This window comes from Diadema antillarum, unplaced genomic scaffold (assembly GCF_040938485.1).
Source record: "Diadema antillarum isolate AM-2024a unplaced genomic scaffold, OU_Dant_1.0 scf00000104, whole genome shotgun sequence".
NCBI classification, from domain to species: Eukaryota; Metazoa; Echinodermata; class Echinoidea; order Diadematoida; family Diadematidae; genus Diadema; species Diadema antillarum.
Window position 1 is genome coordinate 388,679 of NW_027270993.1, and position 21,228 is coordinate 409,906.

General features: G+C 38.5%; 1 protein-coding gene across 1 annotated transcript in view; it reads right to left on the reverse strand.

The window, feature by feature from the left end:
- The window catches only part of LOC139719125 (dedicator of cytokinesis protein 3-like), a 129,274-nt gene that overhangs the window by 71,780 nt on the left and 36,266 nt on the right, over positions 1 to 21,228 (reverse strand). The window contains exons 6-14 of the mRNA XM_071630556.1: positions 15,836 to 16,069; positions 14,627 to 14,665; positions 12,947 to 13,027; positions 7,748 to 7,875; positions 6,068 to 6,149; positions 4,837 to 4,975; positions 3,208 to 3,283; positions 2,214 to 2,320; positions 504 to 629 (exon numbers count right to left, since the gene is read on the reverse strand). Coding sequence (XP_071486657.1) covers positions 504 to 629; positions 2,214 to 2,320; positions 3,208 to 3,283; positions 4,837 to 4,975; positions 6,068 to 6,149; positions 7,748 to 7,875; positions 12,947 to 13,027; positions 14,627 to 14,665; positions 15,836 to 16,069 — 1,012 coding nt within the window. The remainder of the gene's footprint in view (positions 1 to 503; positions 630 to 2,213; positions 2,321 to 3,207; positions 3,284 to 4,836; positions 4,976 to 6,067; positions 6,150 to 7,747; positions 7,876 to 12,946; positions 13,028 to 14,626; positions 14,666 to 15,835; positions 16,070 to 21,228) is intronic.

The following is a 21,228-nucleotide window of genomic DNA, read 5'->3' on the forward strand; positions in this document are numbered from 1 at the left end:
CAATGGCAATGATAACGGCCCCATGGTAACAACAGTGACAAAATAATGGTGTCACAGTCAGACGGACAGCCACTACAGTTTATATATGTAGCTTGTGCTGCAGGATACTAACATGTATAAAAGGAACGAACATGTATTCCGCTTATCACCAACACTTCTCTAAGGGTGAGTAGCTCTCTAAACAAACTTCAAAGGAGCATGCAGACTGATCAGTAACAAATAGCAATTCTCTTGTATATCAGTCTATTCTTTTTTGTCTGTTTCTGGCAAGTTTGAAAATCACACTCTTGTCTGTTTTAGCTAATGCTAGGTACCTTAACACCATGTTCCAGGAGGCCACAGCAACCCCATTTCCCTGAAACTTGGTGCGACGTGGGAAGGAGAGATACAAGTATTCTCCTTCCCCCTCCCCTCTGTAATCTAGTCTTACACATGTATTTGTTCCAGTCCTTGTCCAAAAATTTGAGATACAAGGTCTTATCACCAGAGGGACGTTATTTTACCTGGCATGATGATGTCACTGAAGCCCAGTTTGCGAGTGATGCTGGGACCCCTACTAAAGAGAAGATGTTTCTCCTTTCTCAGTACCTCCATGTGGCCATGTAGGATCAATAGCTTCACAGTGATACCTGTATCAAAATACAGAAATAAATACATATGCTCATGAGTAAAACTGAAAATGGATAAATATTTGGTATATAGATGATATAAAAATAGATAAATAGATTTAAAGGGATGGTAAAGTATTGGTAGAGATTAGGATTGCGCTTTTAACCTTTTGCGAGATACCAAGAAACCACTTATGAAATAGTACACAGCATACCATTGTACACGGAATTCACAGTTTATTTGATGAAAATCAGTTTTGGAATGGCTGAGGCATCCACAAACAAAGTGAAACAAAAAGATCATAATAAAAGGTAGGTCCAACCATTTATTAGGATCCATCTATTTTGGATATCTCAGCCATTTCAAAACCAATTTTAATCGAGTGAAATTTAATTCCTCTTGGAATTACATGCTCTTTCACATTTTATAAGTGGTTTCTCATCATCTCACACACAAAAAAAAGAATGTTGGAAACCTAAAGTTAGGTCTCAACCAAAACTATACGATCACTTAATAGCCAGAAATAAATAGATATATAGAAATAGATAAATAAACTTGATGATTATGGCAAGAGGAAATCAATAGTAATAATGACTGAGAGAAAAAGACACTGTTACTATCATTACTATTATGGCACAAGGCTAAGAAGATGATCAGGATTAACTTCAGTGGGAATGATGATTAGGAGTAACAAAATTTGCTGTAACAAAGATTTTCTGGGCTATTTTCAATGCTAAATCAGAATCTCAACCCATTCACTTTAATAATTGGAATATGCTTTGGCGGGAACACTTCCACTGTCCCTGATTAATGTTTAAAAATGATGACTAAATCCACGAAAACAATCACAAGGATTTCCTTTCCTTCCAAAAATGTTCATTGTCTACCCAATCCAAGACAGACTCTGCTGATTGTGCAGTCTACACATACGCTGCCTGGCAGTAAGATGTAGTTTGTGGGACTACACTGAACACAGTAGGGTGGCATTGTGTTGTGTTTCTACTTGCGGATGCACTTCAGTACTAATGTCGAGAGTGACTCTCCCCAGTAGCAGTTGTTCAAATGTTATGTACGTAAGGGCAAATATACATGTATTCACCATCAAGTTTCTCATTGTACATATTGTTAACTCGAAAGGTGTAATGAAAAACACTGAAGTCTACAGTGCTGCCTATTATAGTATATTTCACTACATTTAATAGAACAACAGGAACAACATCATCAACAGTAGACAAAACAGCAGCAACAATTCTTTTGTTGTTACATTGATTGTGATTATGATTGTGATGATTATGATGATTAAGCTGATGATGATGATGATGATTACTACATCATGCCTCCCACTTTAAGCCAGTATCTTTTGCAGAGCCTTTCTGCATGAAAGCAGCTATTTCAGATGGATAATCTGCAACAAAGACAGATGTGCATTTTAACTGCTCCGTGAGCATAAATGCATCACTTTAGAGCTATCAGTTTCTCCCATTTGTCACGACCGTGCTTTAGAAGCGAAACTTGGCAGGATCCCTATATGTGTGAGTGTGGTCTCCCACAACTCAATAGGGCAGGAGTTGTGATTGGTACGAGAACAGAAAGCATGAACTCACCGACACCGTTGGCGGCGTTTGTGCCACCCTTCCTTCCAGTATTCCGAATCAGTTGCTCGTGCAGTGTTGCAAAGTCCTTTTCATTGTCCTGGTTGTCTTTGAGTGAACTGGAAAATGTATTGAAGAGGAAATGTGACACTGTACAGTCTCAATATCCATAGCAATGCAAATGTGAAACTTTCTTTAGAGCAAGATATTCAGCGTCTCTGAAACATCAGAACTGTCATTCATTTGCATTTGTGCACACACAAGAAAGTAGAGAATACAAACAATTCAACTGATTGTGAATATTTCAAAGCATGCTGGGCAGAATGTTGTGATATGATAAACTCACAAAGTCTTTAATACAATACTGGAAACAGATTTTCAAATTCATTAATCATTCATTTACATAGAACTAAACTGTGGGCATGCTGCTATTGATAGAGTGATTTGGAGTTCATATGAAAGTACTTTTGTTAATTCACTTCAGCTTTATGACTAAAATAAATTACATGCCTTGTAACTAGGCAGAGAATACAGCTCTTGATGAAATGTCAAAATGTTGAATCTACCCATAATTTTTCTCTTGATAACTAATGGATATTATCAACAATGTTGCATATATGCTCAGCTTTTAATATTTTTGCCATAAAAGATTATATGCTGTCATTCTACATTGTACAAATTTACATGCTTTTATTCTTGCCTACATTCTGCACTTGAATATATGTGATAGATCTATTGATAAAGTTTTTCAAACAAAAATGTTCATATGAATTAAAACTTGACACACAGAGAATCTCAATATTTATCTTGACTATTAATAACTCAATAGCTCTATCTATTGATATATGAGGTTAAATTTTTAGAGTTTCTATTGCCGATGTCAATCAATGAATTGATAAAGGGCTGGCAATAGATGATGAGACAAGACAGAAAGGTGCATTGGAGTTCAGTGTGCCACCTTGAGAGAAAGGTTCAGTGGGCGATGCTCTGTGCCAAACTAACTTACATTATCTTCATGACTTCCTCTTTCCCTCCTCGAGTGTCATCATCAAGCATGGTCAGAAAGTGGGATATTTTCAGCACTGGAATTCAAACACAGACAGAGAGAGAGAGAATATTGGCAAACACTAAATGAAACACTACATCAAAAGTGTAGTTATTGTTCAAGATATGAAAGGTGAGAATACAGTACATTTTTATTAATTACTTGTGTTGTTCAGCGTTGCTTTTCAATCTCTGTTATTGAGGCAACAATGGATATTTCGAGGGTGTAATCCTCTTGAGCACAATACCTGGGATGAGTGATAAATGGGCATGGCAAACTTCCTCCTATATTATGCATGAATGTACACAAAGACAGGTACAGGTGTTTATTTGGACAGGTAGAGACAGACATAAACAAGTACTAACACATCCCACGCAAATGTATCAACACTTACTGAGCACTGGTATCAAATGTTACAAAGGGGAAAAAAAGTTCTTGCCACCTCAAAACTTACTCAATATGTACACAGGTTTCTTTAAGATGAACATACTTGAAATGGAATTATACTCTCTAATATTGCATACTTTTAACTCATCAGGACATGAAGAGATACCAAATATTCTATACAACTTCTTGCAGAATCAGCGAGACCTGACGGCTATGCAATAATCATAAATACAACCTGATTTCCAACACATGCACAGGTATGTTTAATTTTTCCTATCGCATATAACTGTCAAAACTCTTCACGGCGGCGGTGCTTTTTAATTTTCATCTCAAAGAGTCAGCAATACTGTGCCGGTGGACTGCGAGAGCTCTATTTGAGCATTCACAAAAAAATTTAGAGCACTACACCTGTCCCCAAACTACGATAGTTTTGTTGATTTTCTTCACAACTGATATGTGTTGGGCAAAGAAATATCAAGTTATATGATATGAAAATGTATTTCAATTGTGAAATGGCAATGTTCTTAAAGTCATGATAAAAAGGGGAAAATTAGATGCCATTTACCGCATGGTATGGTATACACTCTGTAGGCGCCTGCTGCACAAGAACTGCGCATTACCGGAAGTACATGAGTGAACCACCGAAAGTGTGAACCCATTTGAACGCCACATAATGCGGGTGGGTGCATACGGTCACCCTCATTCGTTTGCACACAGCATACGGCCACGTACGGACCCGACCACTAGTGGCAAAATGCTTATATTTATATGTGATAGGGAGATTTGTAAGTGCCATGTGAGTCAACCCTTTTGTGTTCAACTTATCTCAAAATTAAGCATTTGGATGAAAAACAAATTATCATAAAGAGTTCTAGATTGTTCAAGAGTTAATGTTTCATCATGTAAAATGGCACAATACATTCACAAGTTCTATGAAATCCGATTTTGCCAAGACTACAACACTCTCACCTCAATGACCAGGACTTCTTGCAATCAAATCTAAACCAAATTTCCTTGAAGGGACAATAGAGATCAAATCAATCAATAAAGAGTGTGGTACATGGTTGGCTACGAAAGTACAGCTTGTCAAATTGCATTCACACAAGACCGAGACAAAAACAAGACACACATCGATGGCATTCACAGCTGAATGACATTTAATGAACGAGAAAGGGATAGATCCGAGAGGGGTGCTAGACTCACCCCCGTATCCGTAGGGTCTCCTGTAGGTGAACGCCAGTTGCCTCTTGGGGTCAACGTTACGGCCGGCCTGCATCTGGCCACATCGGATAATGTGGCAGGTCAGATAGAGGTCGCGCTCCAAGTCCTTGCTGCTCAAGTCCTACTCAGGAAATAACAAGACAAAAACAACAACAAAAACAGCAAAAAGCAGTCAATTTCTTCATATTCAACATGTTGCCTCACAAGGACTTTCAAAGTACCGGTATCTCACATCATTTATAGTTCATCAATAAATTGTAGCCAAGATTGATGCCATCTTTGAGCTCTTTTGTCTTTTTCCCCTGAGAATTATCCTGTTTCTAATAAAAGTAAACATAACATGTATCTGGCAGTACTTTCTCACTCTGCATATGCAATATATAATGTACATAAAAGGACGTTGATAGTAAGTTTACAAACTTGATAAATTATGTGTTAAAGGTTCAGTTTACTTTTGGGAGCAGTGATTTAAAAAGTTTTCAAGATATCACATTTGATGCATATGTGTAGGTCTGTTGTATCTCAAAACATCCTACCATATAAAACTTTCGCAATAAAGCCTAAAATACGTGGAAATATCAGTATTTTTCTTAATAAACCATAACTGTAGACGGTTTAGTCTGGAAACATTTATATTATAACTATTGTTCACATTTTGTGTATTTAACAATACTTAAAGCATTGATAATACGGATTCAAATTTTTACAGTGGTTGTTTCTATCCCTAACTCACATTTTAGACTATTTTGAAGCACTAATGCTGCGTTTTTGGTTCATCTGCAAATGGTAAATTATGCCTTTAATTGCCCCTTTTAGATGGAAACAAAGAGATCTCATTCAGACTTCAATGGAAAGGGGTGTGTTTTGGCAAAATCAAAACATCTTGTACAAAATGATATTCACGTTCCGTGATTTGATCAAAATTTTTACTTTCTGCTAGGCAAATCATCTTTGACAGTAACAATACGCACAGACAGTGACATCTGAAAAATGAAAAGACAAATGAATTTAGTCTGTGATTCATAGGATACTAATATCCTGCTTCACATCCCAAATTTGACATTCTGCTGTAAGAATATTATATTGATGTTTTAAGCACATATCATCTAAAGCTTTAATACAAAAATTCATCAAAACATGTGGTGAAATTCGGGGTAAATTTCGCGCCAACAGAGTGTCCTGATGTGGACGAAGCAACGACAGAGACACTCACGGTGAAAATGGTGACGAGGTTCCCAATCTTCTCCACGTTGAGAGGAGCACCCTGCTTGTTGAACTTGGCAAGAAACCTCTCCCTGGAAATCAAGAATCATCACATAATTCAAACTGGGGATCTTGGGGTGGTGGAATTAGGTTTCCTCTCGGTGGACGGCTCCTAATGCTCTTATCTTTCAGTAATGTGCGCCATGAGCTTGACTCTCTACTAAACAAAAATTCTGCGAATCCGTGTGTGCATTTCCGTTGCTAATGAATCCCAAGGAAGTAACAGAAATTGACAGTATCATGCATACACTCTCCAGTACACATACTGTATTGTCAATATTATACAAGAACAACATGTTTATATGTAGATATATACCTATATATTCATATAATAAAACATACATTTATAAAAGATATGTATTTACATACATATGTACATACAAGTACATACACTATGCACACAGACATCAGTGTAAACATTGTTTACATTACAAATCATATGGGCAAGAATAATACTATAATATTCAACTGTTACAAAGAGACAATGAACGTTTATCTCCAGTAAACTGTAAGTATAAAATACTTTCTGTCGTACAAGCGCTCCATTTACGTTGATTGAGAGACCATTTCTATGTTTATTTAATCCAGAGCATGTCTCTTTCAGGGTTGCAACTCTAAAGTATGATTTCATGTAAACATGCATGGTACATGTATCTGTCGATGCAAAGCTTTTCTTTACGACAGCAAAATGAAAGAACCGTCCTGGTTTAGTACTCAGACTCATTTCCTTCTGATTAATTGAAATGAGAGTTTCAGTTTCACGACAGCCATAACCGCTGTGGATGGTCGCCTGTAGATTGAGACCTTCACAGTGTGCTGCGGCTATACTGTATGCTGGTAAATCAAGGGCCAACTCAGCGCCAAAGTCTTGACACTGTTTGTCACAAGTAAACATTACTGTGCCCATCTAGACAGCTGCCCTGGAAGCATAAATTTAAGGCTACTGCAAGGACTCTGCTTTAGCTATATGACAGTCACACTAGTCATAAGCATATATCACAGCTGTCTGCATATAAAAATATTCCTACTAACTCCTCAAAAGTACATCATTTGTGCAATCTGTTGCCAGGATGACATTCTGTAACAACACATTTTTTAATGCATTTGATGTAATGTAGTGTGGTATATTGCTGGTCCTTGCATGCATCTTGTCGAAACCACTGAGAACAGTTCCTTTGAAAGATACTATACCTCACTGCCTTCGAGAGTGCACAGAATGAAGCGATATTTATTTTAGGTTATCAACGGCATATGATAACAATTGATAAATGAGTTGTCACAATCAGACATCACAAACTTTTTATCCTTCATAAGATTGGAAAAAAAAAATGCATTTATGATTTCCAGTGCATGTGGATGTAGGCTCTTGTGAAATGTTACATCAACAAGAAGCATTTCATGTGCAGACATCTTTGGTGCTGCTATCAACAAGAAAATATAAAGTGTATAAGACAAGCTGGCAATCTAACCCCTTGCTTCCAAAATATTGTAATTTCAAATTGATATGATGTGCGACATATCAGATGCCTACAAGTAATAAGTTAAGATTTTGATGAACATGTTCTACTGATCTACAGTGTCTTATGGGAGGGGCTACTATTATGTAATGAGGCGCTTCGCCGAGACTCACGTGATGAAGATGTTTTCTTTGGCATCATAGAGGGCGAAGAAGGCTTCAGCCGCCTCTCCCGTGTTGATGCCGAAGTTTACCAGCTGCAAGTGGAGGTGGTGGGCAAAGGTCTCCGGGGGATCGACGGACTGTGAGGTAACCAGCAGGATTCATCCATTTTAACACATTTTAGACATTTTATTATACCGTTTGTAACCATGCATAACATTTTAACATATTCAAAAACATACTGAAGGTCACAATGACAACCACCGGGTGACTAAAATCATAATGTGTGCATCATGCAGTGCAATTAAGAGGGGACATCTGGGTCCCATTTCATTAAAAAAAAAAGTTGATAAGTTAGCAACTCTTGCTGGAATGGCAGTTGTCATAGTAACGACAAGAATCCAGCTTCTTGATTGGCTGTTGCTATGGGAAGTTGCCACTTCAGCAAGACTTGCTATTCTAACATCTTTTATGAAATAGGGCCCTGGTTTCATTTTCATAGACTTGTTTGCCAGTGGGTTCCATTATGGCCGGGACATCAATCTCATACATAAAAGCATGTATTAGATATACAAATACTATTCTACAATAACACCACAGAACATCTCTAATGCCACATTGTAGTTGGTAAAGCGATTACTTAAAGGAAACCAAAACCCAAAGAGAAATGTGGATTGAGTGAAAGCAACAACCTTAGCAGAACACAACAGTGAAAGTTTGAAGAAAATCGGACAATCGATGCAAAGTTGTGAATTTTTAAAGCTTTGGTGTTGGAACCACTTGATGAAGAGACTACTAGAGGTTGTGATGTCATGTGTGGACAACAATATAAAGAAAATATACAGGGAATTCCACAAAAATTCATTTTTCATGAAAATTACACATTCCATCAACATGATACTGACATATGTTAAGGCTAGTAATTATTCCCCCTGCCATCTGAAAGCGGTTAGTCAAGTGCTCTTTCATTATTCCAGAAAAGTGAAAGCATGTTCAATTTTCTTTATATTTTCTTTAGAATTGTTGTCCGCACATGATGCCATAAACTCAAGTAGTCTCTTCATCCAGCAGTTCCAACACCAAAATTTAACAAATTCATAACTTTTGCATCGATTGTCCAATTTTCCTCAAACTTTCACTAATGTGTTCTACTAATGTTGCTGCTTTCATTCAATACACATTTCTCTTTACGTTTTGGTTTCCTTTAACACTTTATTAAGCACTACTATCTGGACTACCATTCACAACATGCCTTTTATTACAATAAGATATAGAACCTAATTTTGTGATACACCCATATAATATCATCTGCATGTTTCTCCACAGCTTGTAGCAGGCATATGTAATTGATATGGACAGAGCACAAATTCGACCCTAATTTTCATTTCCTGTATGTCAGACGATGTTCATTCTGTATGACTGTGTGATTTGTTTGAACTAATGCAGAGCTAGAGAGAGAGAAAAAAAAACCCAACAACTATCACACATATGTTGTACATCATTGCCACAATTTTTATAAAGAACAGCATCAAGAACTAAATATTCCCTCACACCCGTGCATTGCCACGCAACAGTCCAGATAGAAGTCAGGCAGCAAAGCGAATACATGTGAACACATTTTACATAATATAATCTGATGCAAATGATTGTTAAGACAAGTAGAATAATGTCTGTTCTTGTTATCAAGATGTTGTGCTTGACAAGATATGTTAATGCCATGGTGAGATTGGTGGAAAAAAAAAAGTTGTTAAAAATGTTGATGAAAAAAGTTAATAAAAATGTTAATAAAAAAAAAGTATATGCTAAATATAAAAGAAACAAAAATGTTTGCATCAATTCAGATGGTTATGTGAGACTCTAAAAATTATATTTTCTATTGTTGCTGTTAACTACTACTACTGCGATGCAATTATGTACAACGGTTCCTGATATCAAGTTCCATATTGTGCTTGAGGTGGTAAAGCTTTAAACTTTGACAGGAAATCTCTCTTTTTGTCTTCCTCACAGGATTCTATCACAAGAAATTATGAGAATAAGAGCAAATGTAAATGTTTATCTAACTTTTCTTGTATCATTGATAGCAGGAAATAATTTTTCCTGATATCCCTTTTTTTTTCAATATTATTCTTTCATATGAAAGTGTTTTCAAGCTATTTATTTACAACTATTTTCAAAGGTTCAATTACAATTTACTTTGCATCTGTATACTTTGTATCATGTGACACACACACACACACACACTTGTACATATATATATATATACATATATATACACACACACATACACAATATGTAACAATCTACACTTCCTTAACCTATACCTGCAGATCTACATGATATCCCATACAATTCACACAAATACTGCAATCACCGATCTACCAGATAATCTGCAGCAGAAATAACTCAGAGAATTACATCATACATAGAATTGTTTGTCCCTGCTTTGCTTCCTTTCACTATTGTTCAGATTTTGGAGTTCTCCTTTGAAATTACAGCCAGCCAATGAAGATTTCAGAAATTATGATTGTTTTTCCTCATAAAAGACTTTAAATTTTTCACAGGTGGTCTCTTTTGAATTAGTGATAAAGAGTTGTGCATTTTATGATTGTGTATTACATGAATTCATATGCCATAATATCTATACTATGTGACATCACATGATTTATTACCGAACTACGATTTACATCTTAAATTGAAGACTATCATTTTCTTTTTCAATTTTACTAGTTTTCCATTTTTCTTCTCATAAGCATCAGTGATATCAATTGGAAGTTGAGTGAACATGCGTGAAATAGCCTCTGGTACCAAGAGCCTATAAACTGCATTATTAGTGTACACAACAAGGCACTATTTAGCAAAGCTTCAAGATTAAAATAAATATGAGTTGCACATTTTTTCATGTTCTTAGTGTCGCTGATATTGTGTAAAATGGAGCTAAAAAAAAAAAGAAAAGTTGAAAATGATCACTACTTGCTTCAAAGAACAGGAAAACATGACAGTAATTGAATCAACAACTAAAACTAAAATTTTCCCTTACAGAAAGTAATGTCAGAATGAACCATTCAGAAAATGGTAACTACTATGATACTATCTCTTAATACATATAGTATACCTCAAAACAGAAAGCATGATTTTTTTTATTTTTTTTGAAAGCTGATTGTTTCTTGTGTCCCCCCACCCCCTATCTACTTGATCATAATCATACAGCTCGGTCGGAACAGTGAGACAAACCTTTGAAACCCGCCACCATGCCTGATTGCTCTTTATCACACTTCCAGACAAATTCTGAATGACATCCACCTAATAACATGCCACTTCCCTAGTTTGTCTTCAACTCACAATCAGAAGATATTGCGGAAGAGCATTCTGACTGTCTTTAGAACTTTGGAACCACTACAAACATGAACAATGTATTCTTAAAGGGATGGTATAGTTTTTGGTTGAGATGGGGGATTCAGATTTTTACTTTTTGCGAGATAATCAAAAACCATTTATGAAGTATGAAAGAGCATACAATTCTATAAAGGTATATTCAAAGTTTATTTCATAAAAATTGTTTTTGAAATGATGGAGATATCCCAAAAACAAAGTAAAACACAGTGGACCTCAAAAACAATTTTCATCAAAGAAACTTGGAATTCCTCTTAGAATTGCATGCTCTTTCATATCTCAAAAGAGGTTTCTCATCATCTCACAAAAAAGCTGGAAACTCGAAGCTCCATCTCAACCAAAACTATACCATCCCTTTAATGTTATCTAATCTTGATAATTTATCATCACATAAAAATGTGATCAGCAGCTGAGAATGAAAGCAACGCCACTAAGTACAGTTTCATGGACGTGTCAAGCTGAGTCACATACTGTGCGAGCTGAAATTTTCACCTACAGGTATTTTTACGCATTGCTATTTGCCACACATTGTCACGTGTTGTTACTTTTGCAGTTGAGAAAGTCTAATAATTGTTACTTCACCATTCAAGAAACAAATACAAATGAGAACCTAGCAACAATACTAGCAGTGAATGTTTTTACTCTGTGATTTCCTGTACAAAATCAAGAAGTATGTTCTGCATGTGAAGTACAGTGCTAGCATGAAGGTACGTGTATGTCCCAGATATCACTACTAACATCACAGCCCCTGCAGAAAGCTACATGTAGATCTACTGTAACAGTAGTTTCAAGGTGTGTACGATCCAGGTGATATTTGTGAAAATAGAACCACCTAAAAAATTTCAGCTCATAGGTTACATCGCACAATCTCAGATTAACTTGCATTGACCGCAATTTTATCTTGCTCATTTGCTGAAATGCGGACAAAGTCAGGGCTGCCAACCTTGAGTGAGAGTTTGGCGTGAGACACTGCGAGGGACCGGGAGCGGAGCGACCTCCTGGCTAGCGCCTGGTGGCCTGCTGGGCAGCCGTACGTACGTACGTACACAGTCAGTGTATGTAAAGCGATGTAAAGCACACATCATAGCCATACATGTACTGTAATTTGCCAAAAGTACAAGCTACACTCACGTGGTATAGGTAGAACCAATTGTAATCCAATAGCTCGTCTTTGCGCGCGAACCAAAAACGATTATTATTGGTTAAGCTTTACATCCGTGCGGGAAAATCTTGAAATTTTGGGCTTTGGCATATCGATATTCAGATTATCAGAGAATTTAGAGATATATTCATTTTTGTAGTCATGTACATTCCATTTTGAGGGTTTAGCGTGAGATTTCGTTTATCAGAGTGAGACAGTCAAAATTGGTTGAATTACATGAGTCTCACGCTCAATGCGTGAGAGTTGGCAGCCCTGCAAAGTGGTTTTTGAAATGTGTGAAATGCAATGATCTATTTAGTCTACTCTGATGTACTTGATGGCGATCTTTCTTTCAAATAGAGTCTGACTCTGCTAGCAAACTCAAAGACAGTAAGCTTTGAAGAATGCAGTAAAGCCAAATAAGAAGTGAACTTTTGGAGCATTCAAAAGAGAGGCCACAGAATGATGTAATTTTTTTAATACAGAGACATCCAGCACTGACAATTGAATCCAAATAAATAATTTACACCTTACACCTGAATGAAACATGTTAACCTTCATACACACACTAGCATGCTGTGCCACTACCATGTGCTTAATGTCACATTGTGATTGTGACTGCAATCGATATTATTTTCACATAAAGCTTAGCCTCCCCTCAAGAACCACATCAAATTTACCTGTGTTTGTGGTGTGGCCGGTTCACTGGGCACTTGTACAGAAACAAGTGCTAGCAATGGTTGCATTGAGGTCTGAACCGGCTATTCGGCCGACAATCCCATGACACGGTGAAGGGGTGGGCGGCACAACCGTCAAAGGTAGGGGCGGGGGGTGGTTTTGGTCATGCCGGGGGTTTTCAAACCACAGTGGCAAATGGGACAACCAAGAACAAAAATCGGAGGTGTGATGACAAAAAGAAAGAAAACCCAACAGAAAGAAACACACATTGAATGAAAGAAACATAACAAAACACTTGGTGTGGAAAGAAGACAGGAAAACATGCATTATTTCCTTCTAGAACATTTCAAAAATGAATTTCACGGCTAATGCAACTTGAGAAGTCAAATTTTTTTTCACAGTTTGGCATGCTCTAGCTCTAAGGATCATTTCTAAACAATCTACTAGTCACTGCAAATCACTGCACCACAACAAACGTCATGACTTAAAACTTTTTTAGTTATTTTTTTCTACAGCAGGCATTGCATCAGAGTTAAAGTATCACACCCCTAAAACATAATGGACAGATCCAAGTGATTGATTGCCACCTGCCTGCTTAAATCATACAATGACAAACACTTTCATGTGAGCATGCTGAAATATGTCAGAGGTACATTTCACAAAGACATGAACCAAGACAAAAATTGTACAATATATCTGCACCTTGAACAACCATGAAAAGCATGCATAGTGCATCAGTGCCACAGATAAAGAAAATTATACAAATATAAAGAAGCTTACTAAGACCCCGTTTACAGTGCGAGGCTCGGCCGCGGCCGAGCCCACCTTCATTTCAGTGTAAACGCGCAAAAGGCCAAATGCGAGGCCAAAATTGGCCTCGCATTTGGCCTCGCTCTGGAGGTGGTCTCGGCCGCGGCCGAGCCTGGCCTTTTCTTGGTGTAAACGCAAACTGGGCCAAATGCGCGGCCAATTTCAGTCTGGCTTCCAAACCCTCTGCCTGTATCTTTCGCTCTTCAGGATATTACCCACCTCAACGTCGAAAACTAGTATACATGTAGTTCAAGGTGGTTTTGTCCTGCAAAGGATTTTTTCCTTCGGCAAAGACCTTTGCCCAAATGGCGACTTTGTCGCCACGGAATTCAGTTGGCAAAGGGTCTGAAAACCAGACAATACCAAATTGTGTTTGTTTACAAGGAGAGCGCCACTACGACAAAATATTGAAAGGTTTGATTCAAAAGCGCGGCCGAGCCCGGCAGTGTAAACGGACAAAATTGCGGGGCTCGGCCTCGCAATTGAGGTAGGGCTCGGCCGTCGGCCCAGCCCCGCATTGTAATCGGGGTCTAAATCCAGAACTGACAAAAGCATTACACACATGAGGATACAATTGTGTGTACTAGAGGCAAATGGGCGGATTGTAGTATCAAAAATTGAGGACCTGTATGCAGGAGTATACATGACGTTATTCTTGACAAACTTGAATGATATTAGAATGTCAGAGGTAATGGGTCAAGGGGATCTAACATTAGAATCAGGAGAGTTAACCAATCAATGTATCTTGTAATTATGTGGACGGATTATGGGGTTCGATGGCTTTGGTATATTAGGGTGCCGTATGTTGGATTATGTCTTTGAAGTGAGTACATTTGCACACAACATAATTGTCTCTCACACACTCTACTTACCAGGGACGAACTTGTTGTTTCTTGTGCACTGCGTAGATGCTGCAAAATGTGACGTGAATGGTAAAAGAATGAACTAATTACATCAATGTCTTCATGATTGACATTTTCTTCACAGAGATTCAATCTACATGCAGGTCTGCCAACATTCCCACATCCAAAATCAGGGAGATTCCACACAGCAATCAGGGAGATATCTGTGTGTTACATGCATTTCAATGGGCAAAAATAATTCCCAAATCAGGGAGATTTTAATATTCTCTTATTTAGACATGAACAGATATTGACATTTTCATGGAGACTTTTTGGCAGCTCTGCTAAAATTCAATTTTTGTCTTGACAGATTTGACCCTCCATAAGTTTGATTTTGATGTAGAAGACATTCTCAAAATGACCACAGCCTGCATCCAGCTACGCCTAGCTCTGAATGGCTTCAAAGATCAGTCGGATGGATGGACAACTCTAGGGCTGTTGGGCAGAATCCTATTTCTATGACATGATCTCAATGAGCATGGACAACTTGTAATCTCTTGCAATATAACACTGCAAATTCACTACTTTTTTGTACATCGCTGGAAATTCATCTATGATGTCAATTCTGTGTGCCCCTTCCTACTATTATATTTGTTCCTTCTGTAACAAAAAATACAAAATACAAAATACAAAAAGAGAGAACACAGCATTGATCTCAGAACCTCCCCCCAGCAGCAAACCCCAGACTTTGTCTTTGCACAGTTCCGTAAGGGAAATTGAGGCCAGCTGAGCCCCCTTGTGGCACGGTTCGAAACCAGCTACGCTGTCAGAACATCCCCCGTTTGCACAATCGAGACTGCTGTCCATTCTCTCTACACATCATTCCCACTGTGTGGCAAATCCAATCAAAGTGGAAGTGCAGGTTCGGTAAACAACTCCAAAAGTTACAGTCCTAAACGTTCATGTGTTTCTGCGTACAAATGTACTATCAAACCAGTCTACAACTGCTGAGGGGATACATGAAATGTGGTTGTTGTCAACAGAATTTGTCGCAAATCATTGTTTCAAATCAGGTAATTAGCGTAGGTGGAAATCCCAGGGAAACAAAGGTGGTCCTACATTGTACATGTCTCATGCCAATTTCAACTAAAGGGTTATTCATGCTGGAACATTAGGAAAAAAATAAAAAATAAATAAAGATTTGCTGACAAAAGGAGCATCTTGTTATAAGCTACTGACCACTTTGTGCAGCTCTACCAAGCTGCACTGGCTGCTGTCCACTATCTTGCCATCTACACTCGGGACGAGGTCAAGGCCAAGCCGACAGTTGCCCCAGTCCACCCGACTCATGATGGTGCACTTCACGTCCTTACATTCGTCCAGCGTCATGGTGCCCGACAACAGCTGCCTCCGCAGCTCAATCAGCTCCAGCATGATCTTCTTCAGCTCACGGAACCAGTCCATTTTGTGACTCTGAAGGGAGAGAATATGATGGCAATCTCGGTCAGAATTTAGCTACTCCTCTTCCCCATACCTCATCCTTAATCCCCCATCCCCATTCCCACTGTCCATCCCCATCCCCATTATCCATCTCCATTCCCCATCCCTACTCCACATACCCCATTCCCCATCCCCATTCCCAAATCCGTGTTCCCTTTACCACAGCCCTATTCCCTATCCCCCGTCCCTATTCCCCATCCCCATTACCCATATCCCACCCCGTTTCCGCGCCCCTATTCTCTATTCCCATTCGCTGTTCTCCCATCATCATTTCCACTCCCAATCTACACTATTAATCTCCATCCCTATTCCCACTTCCCCATCCCCATTTATCATCCCCCATCCCCATTCCCTATACCCCATGCCTATTCCCCCTCACCCATCCCTATACCCTATCCTCCATCCCTACTTGACATCTACTACCTTACTTTTCATCTTCTCTTCCTCCTATTCCTCATCCAAGCTAAACAACTACTGCTAAAGATATTGCATTAAGCTCTACACTGGTCTCGAATGAAAGAGATTTGTCAAACATCTACTCAAGGGTAAATCATGCATAAAAATCCAGGGTTTCTCATTACATCATCTCAAATACATTGTTTGAATAAACCATTAAAGATGGTAGTAACATGAAGTGATTCCTTTGTTCTTTTACGAAGATGGCTTTGAACATGTGAAGCCATTATTTTGCATATCTCAATTGTCTGATAAAGCATGTCACAACAATGACTATTATCTATGACTATATTATACCCAACATTCTTAGTAGAAGAAGCTCTTATTTGTAGTTTGAAAGTATTGTGACATTTGCCTGTACTATTTTCCGACCCATTAAAATGTTGTTTCTGTTTCCGACATAAAGAGTTCACACTAGTCAGAGTTTTTATGGGTCATTACTTGCCTGACAGGGGTATCAAAACTACGTAATCATGGCCTATGTGAAGTGAAGAATACAAAGCATTCTTCTGGTTCCTCGCAGAATGCGAAGGTGCCATTCACATCTCAAGCAACCGCAGAGACAGAATAAACCCGGGGCTTGTATCAATACCGGCTCGCTATCGAGAGCCGATCATGTGACCCAGTTTGAGGTCACACAAGCCATTTTTCTGTTCCTATACTTCCTGTTTGATTTTGGATGCCTCAAACATTGTTCCCATCAAAGCATTCGCACAGAATGTAATGAATGCTACAAAGTCCACTGATGTATCTATGGGATGTATTTGTAGGAGGAGATTATCTAATCAAATGCTTGCTGGAGAGAAAATGGGGAAGTCTAAACGAAGGAGAGGAATGTGAATATCTTATTGCTCAAAGAAATACCATTATCAGTCACTGGTATATATACTCATACTTTTATTTTTTAAATGGGTTGTTTGCAGGTACCTAAAAGCAAAGTAAACAAATTAGGAAAGCTCATTTATTCCATGTCATTGCCTCATAAACTATGTGTAGGACTAGAGTATGAACACATTATGTCTTATATTCGTAACGTGTTTTGGAGTAGTGCAGCAGATCAAAATGATTTGCAATTTCCAGATGATACTTTTTATTGCCTAACTAACTGGGACCAGAATTTAAAAAAAAAGACACAAATAATAATAATAATTCTGTCTATTCTTATGTTCCCTATATGTATATAAGCCTTTACAATATGTTATACTCCAAAGTCAAAATAAGGTGCGATTGCCAGTTGAGTCATGGTGCAAACAAGGGATCAACAAGTGTGCGGCACTCTTAACCAGCCCACCATGGCATGTCAGAACTGTGGGGAACGTTTCACGAACGGTCGGGACTGCATGTACAATGTACATCCGTATCGCGATGCCACCGATACCACCCATAGCAGCTCTAATTGCATAATACGCTTGTCAAGTGACAAATCGCATGCCGCAGGAAGTTCAGCCCTTATCCTTCGACCGCTGCTCCTTACGCTACGGCTGTACGACTTGCTGCTAACTAATAATTTCCAATCAATCAGCGCATGTTTGAGACTAGCGCTTTGACAGATCAGACAGCTGAGCAGCATCAGATACTGCAGCATGATTCATTTCGACATCACTGGGGGATCGCTAGTGGGAAATATCACAGCTTCGTCGCAAGCTCTGCGTCCTTCCTCATTTGACCCCATCCCTCACTTTAGGCATCAATATTTGATCACAGATTTGTTTACACAGCTTTGTAGAATTCCAACTCTAAGACTGTATTGAATAAATAAAGGAGAACAAAGACATACAAGATAAGATTATACACCTCCTTTAAAAAAAAAAAAAAAAATCCCTCCATGTTCTCTTTTGAGCTGCATGAAGAAAAGAAAGTTCCACACTAGTTCAAATTTTATGATTTCTTAGTTTGCTTACTTTGCTTCTAACCCACTTTCAGAGTTAAAAAGTCACTTATCAAAGTTAAACTGTGCCCCTGACAAATCTTCTACTTGAATGACAGGGGAGGGGAAAAATGAGAGGGGAGACAGGAAATTTTCATCTACTTAATTGGGGAAAAGATGGCGTAATTATAATTTCTCAAAAGTATTCAGGTTGTTAAAAGAATGTCTATAGGAGGGTTTAGCAGGTTCAATATGTGCTACATTACAAGCCATTTTGCAGAATACTTTTGCAGGTGGTGATACAAACTGTAGTTGTGAGACTTGATGTTGTCAATTTGAGGAAGCGGCATAATTCCACAAGACATAGTATGGAAGAACTGCAAGTTTTGAATACAACTGAAAGAACATTTGCACTACATAAAATTGTACTACAGAAAGAGTAATAAAAACATTCTACAGGATTGTAAATGGGCGAGGGGGGGGGGGCAGATTACAGTGTAAGGGGGGGGGGTTCTATCTCACTATTTGCTTTTGATATCGACTGGCATGTTGTCCTAGCATAGTGTCAAGGATTGCATATATCGAGTGAGTGGTAAGGACTAAATCTGATGGGCATGAATGACGCGGCCTCTTACATTACAATACATACAGTATCTCATAATGTGCATTCTCTCTCTCACTGCTGGCCAGAGTTGCTGATTATCGTTGTCCTAGCCAATTGGGGGCCGTGAGTGGAGGTGATGACAAATCAATTACGCACAGCTAATTGCTCTCATCTGTGCCCCCCTCTCTTACTCGGCTTGCTCACATACATTTGGCAGATTTCTGCCTCAATCACTACAGACGATCTCATGGCATTCACTATTAATCAGGCGGCTTATCACGGAAACTATAATCCACCCAAGAGAGCTCATGATCTCTTCTGTCCGTTCCAAGTAGATGACCGCTCACATCACATGTAAAAACCCTTGTGCAATTTGGAGCCACATAGCAAAACTGCAGTTTGCAGGGCTTTTAAGAGAGTACCCCCACTCCCCCCCCCACAAAGTTCTCCCCTAATATTTGATAGATATCTAAAGTACAGTATACTTAATAAAGAACTAAAATCTTTACAAAGTCTCAAAAGTGACCATAAAGGCCTACAGGCCGTTCTTCAGAAAGAAAAACTCTGGCGGCATATCTTTCTTTCTCCTTATCTGGCTCATATCTAATTTCTGAAAGGTTTAAAGACATCTTGTGCACACAGATGCAATGTAGACAGATAGCCCCAAAACATAATGCCTCCAACAGCCTTCCAAAGCAGATGCATTTTAACATGACAGAGCTACAATAACACATAGGCCTATATGTAAGACTCCTAGAACTTCCTACCACTTGGAGAAAAAGGACAAAAAGACCAGTCTGTAAAATTTGTGAAAATTTCATTTTCCCTACTAAATCAAAGAAAAAACAAAAACAGACACGCGCTAAACATCACTGTAAATATTGTAAGAAATTTATTACCTTCCTTCTTGGCACAATGTGTTTGTTATTAAAGGGTGCTACCTGGCAAGGACTTTGTTTTTGCACTATGACACACTCATGAGCACATACAAACTATTTTGTTCTGAAAACTTCACACCATACAAGGAAAACATTAGTGCAATCTTTCGCCAGGATGCAGCTCAGGAGTGTACATTATATAGATGATGACTGGCGGGGGAGGGAACATACTGAATGTTCCACCCGAAGGGTTTGAAATGCTATTGAGGGAGGTTACAAGTCCCGAGACGAAGTCAAGGGAATAATACTAGTAGTCTCCTGAAATAGCATTTCAAACCCTGAGGGTGGAACGTTTGGTACATGTTCCCAACAAAAAAAGTCATCATCTGTTATATCATATGGGTTTCAATAGTCAAATACCATCATCTGCTTTTTCACATTGTATGGAATAGGCAAATTTATCCTATCGATTGCGTAAAAAATATGATTGTTCAATCGTTTGGTATCGTTTGTCATTTGTTACATGAATATGTTTTCCTATGGGAGAACATTACAAAAATGTTCTGCCAATGGGCGAACATAATCAATGTGCCTCCATCACGTGACTGTGTTTAGCCAATCACTAACCGGTATTTGACTAACCCATTTAATATTGTTGAATGTAATATACATGTAGAGTGATAATTTGCTGGTCCTGGCATGCACCTTGTACAGCAACCACCGTGCACGCATGACATACTGTTAGTATGATATGTGTGTAGCTAGTCTCTACCGTTACCTACAGTACATGCGTGCAATTCAAGCAGGGGATGCTTTACTATTATCTATACAGAGGATGCAATAATAGAAACAATAAACCTATGTGTATTATCAAATGCACAGACAGACAAAGTTGTGCACAGAATTTACAATGTGGAGTTGCTGAACCCATAAACACAATCAAAGACTTCATTTTTTTTTTCTTTCTAGAAGTCATAGCCAAACTATAGATATTTCATTGGCAATTGTTTTTAAAGCGAAAATAGTATTAAGACAATGTCGTTAAGTCTTCTCCAGACTGGAGGACCCCTTTAATACCTAAGGAGACTCTGCAAATATATTACTCACATTGAACACTTTCTCCTACACTTACAGTTTGTATCGAGTTAAGATTTTCCCCTTCAACGGAGCCTTTTTTCCTGGCAACAGAAATATTGTTGCGACAGGTTTCCAGTCCTGACGAATATTTTCCCCAAGTTCAGTCTTACAACCACCCACTGGGATCTAAATTTAGCAATCGGTGCTCATGGTTAGTGTGCCTGTTTCTGTTCCGGGCCGGCAAAGGACT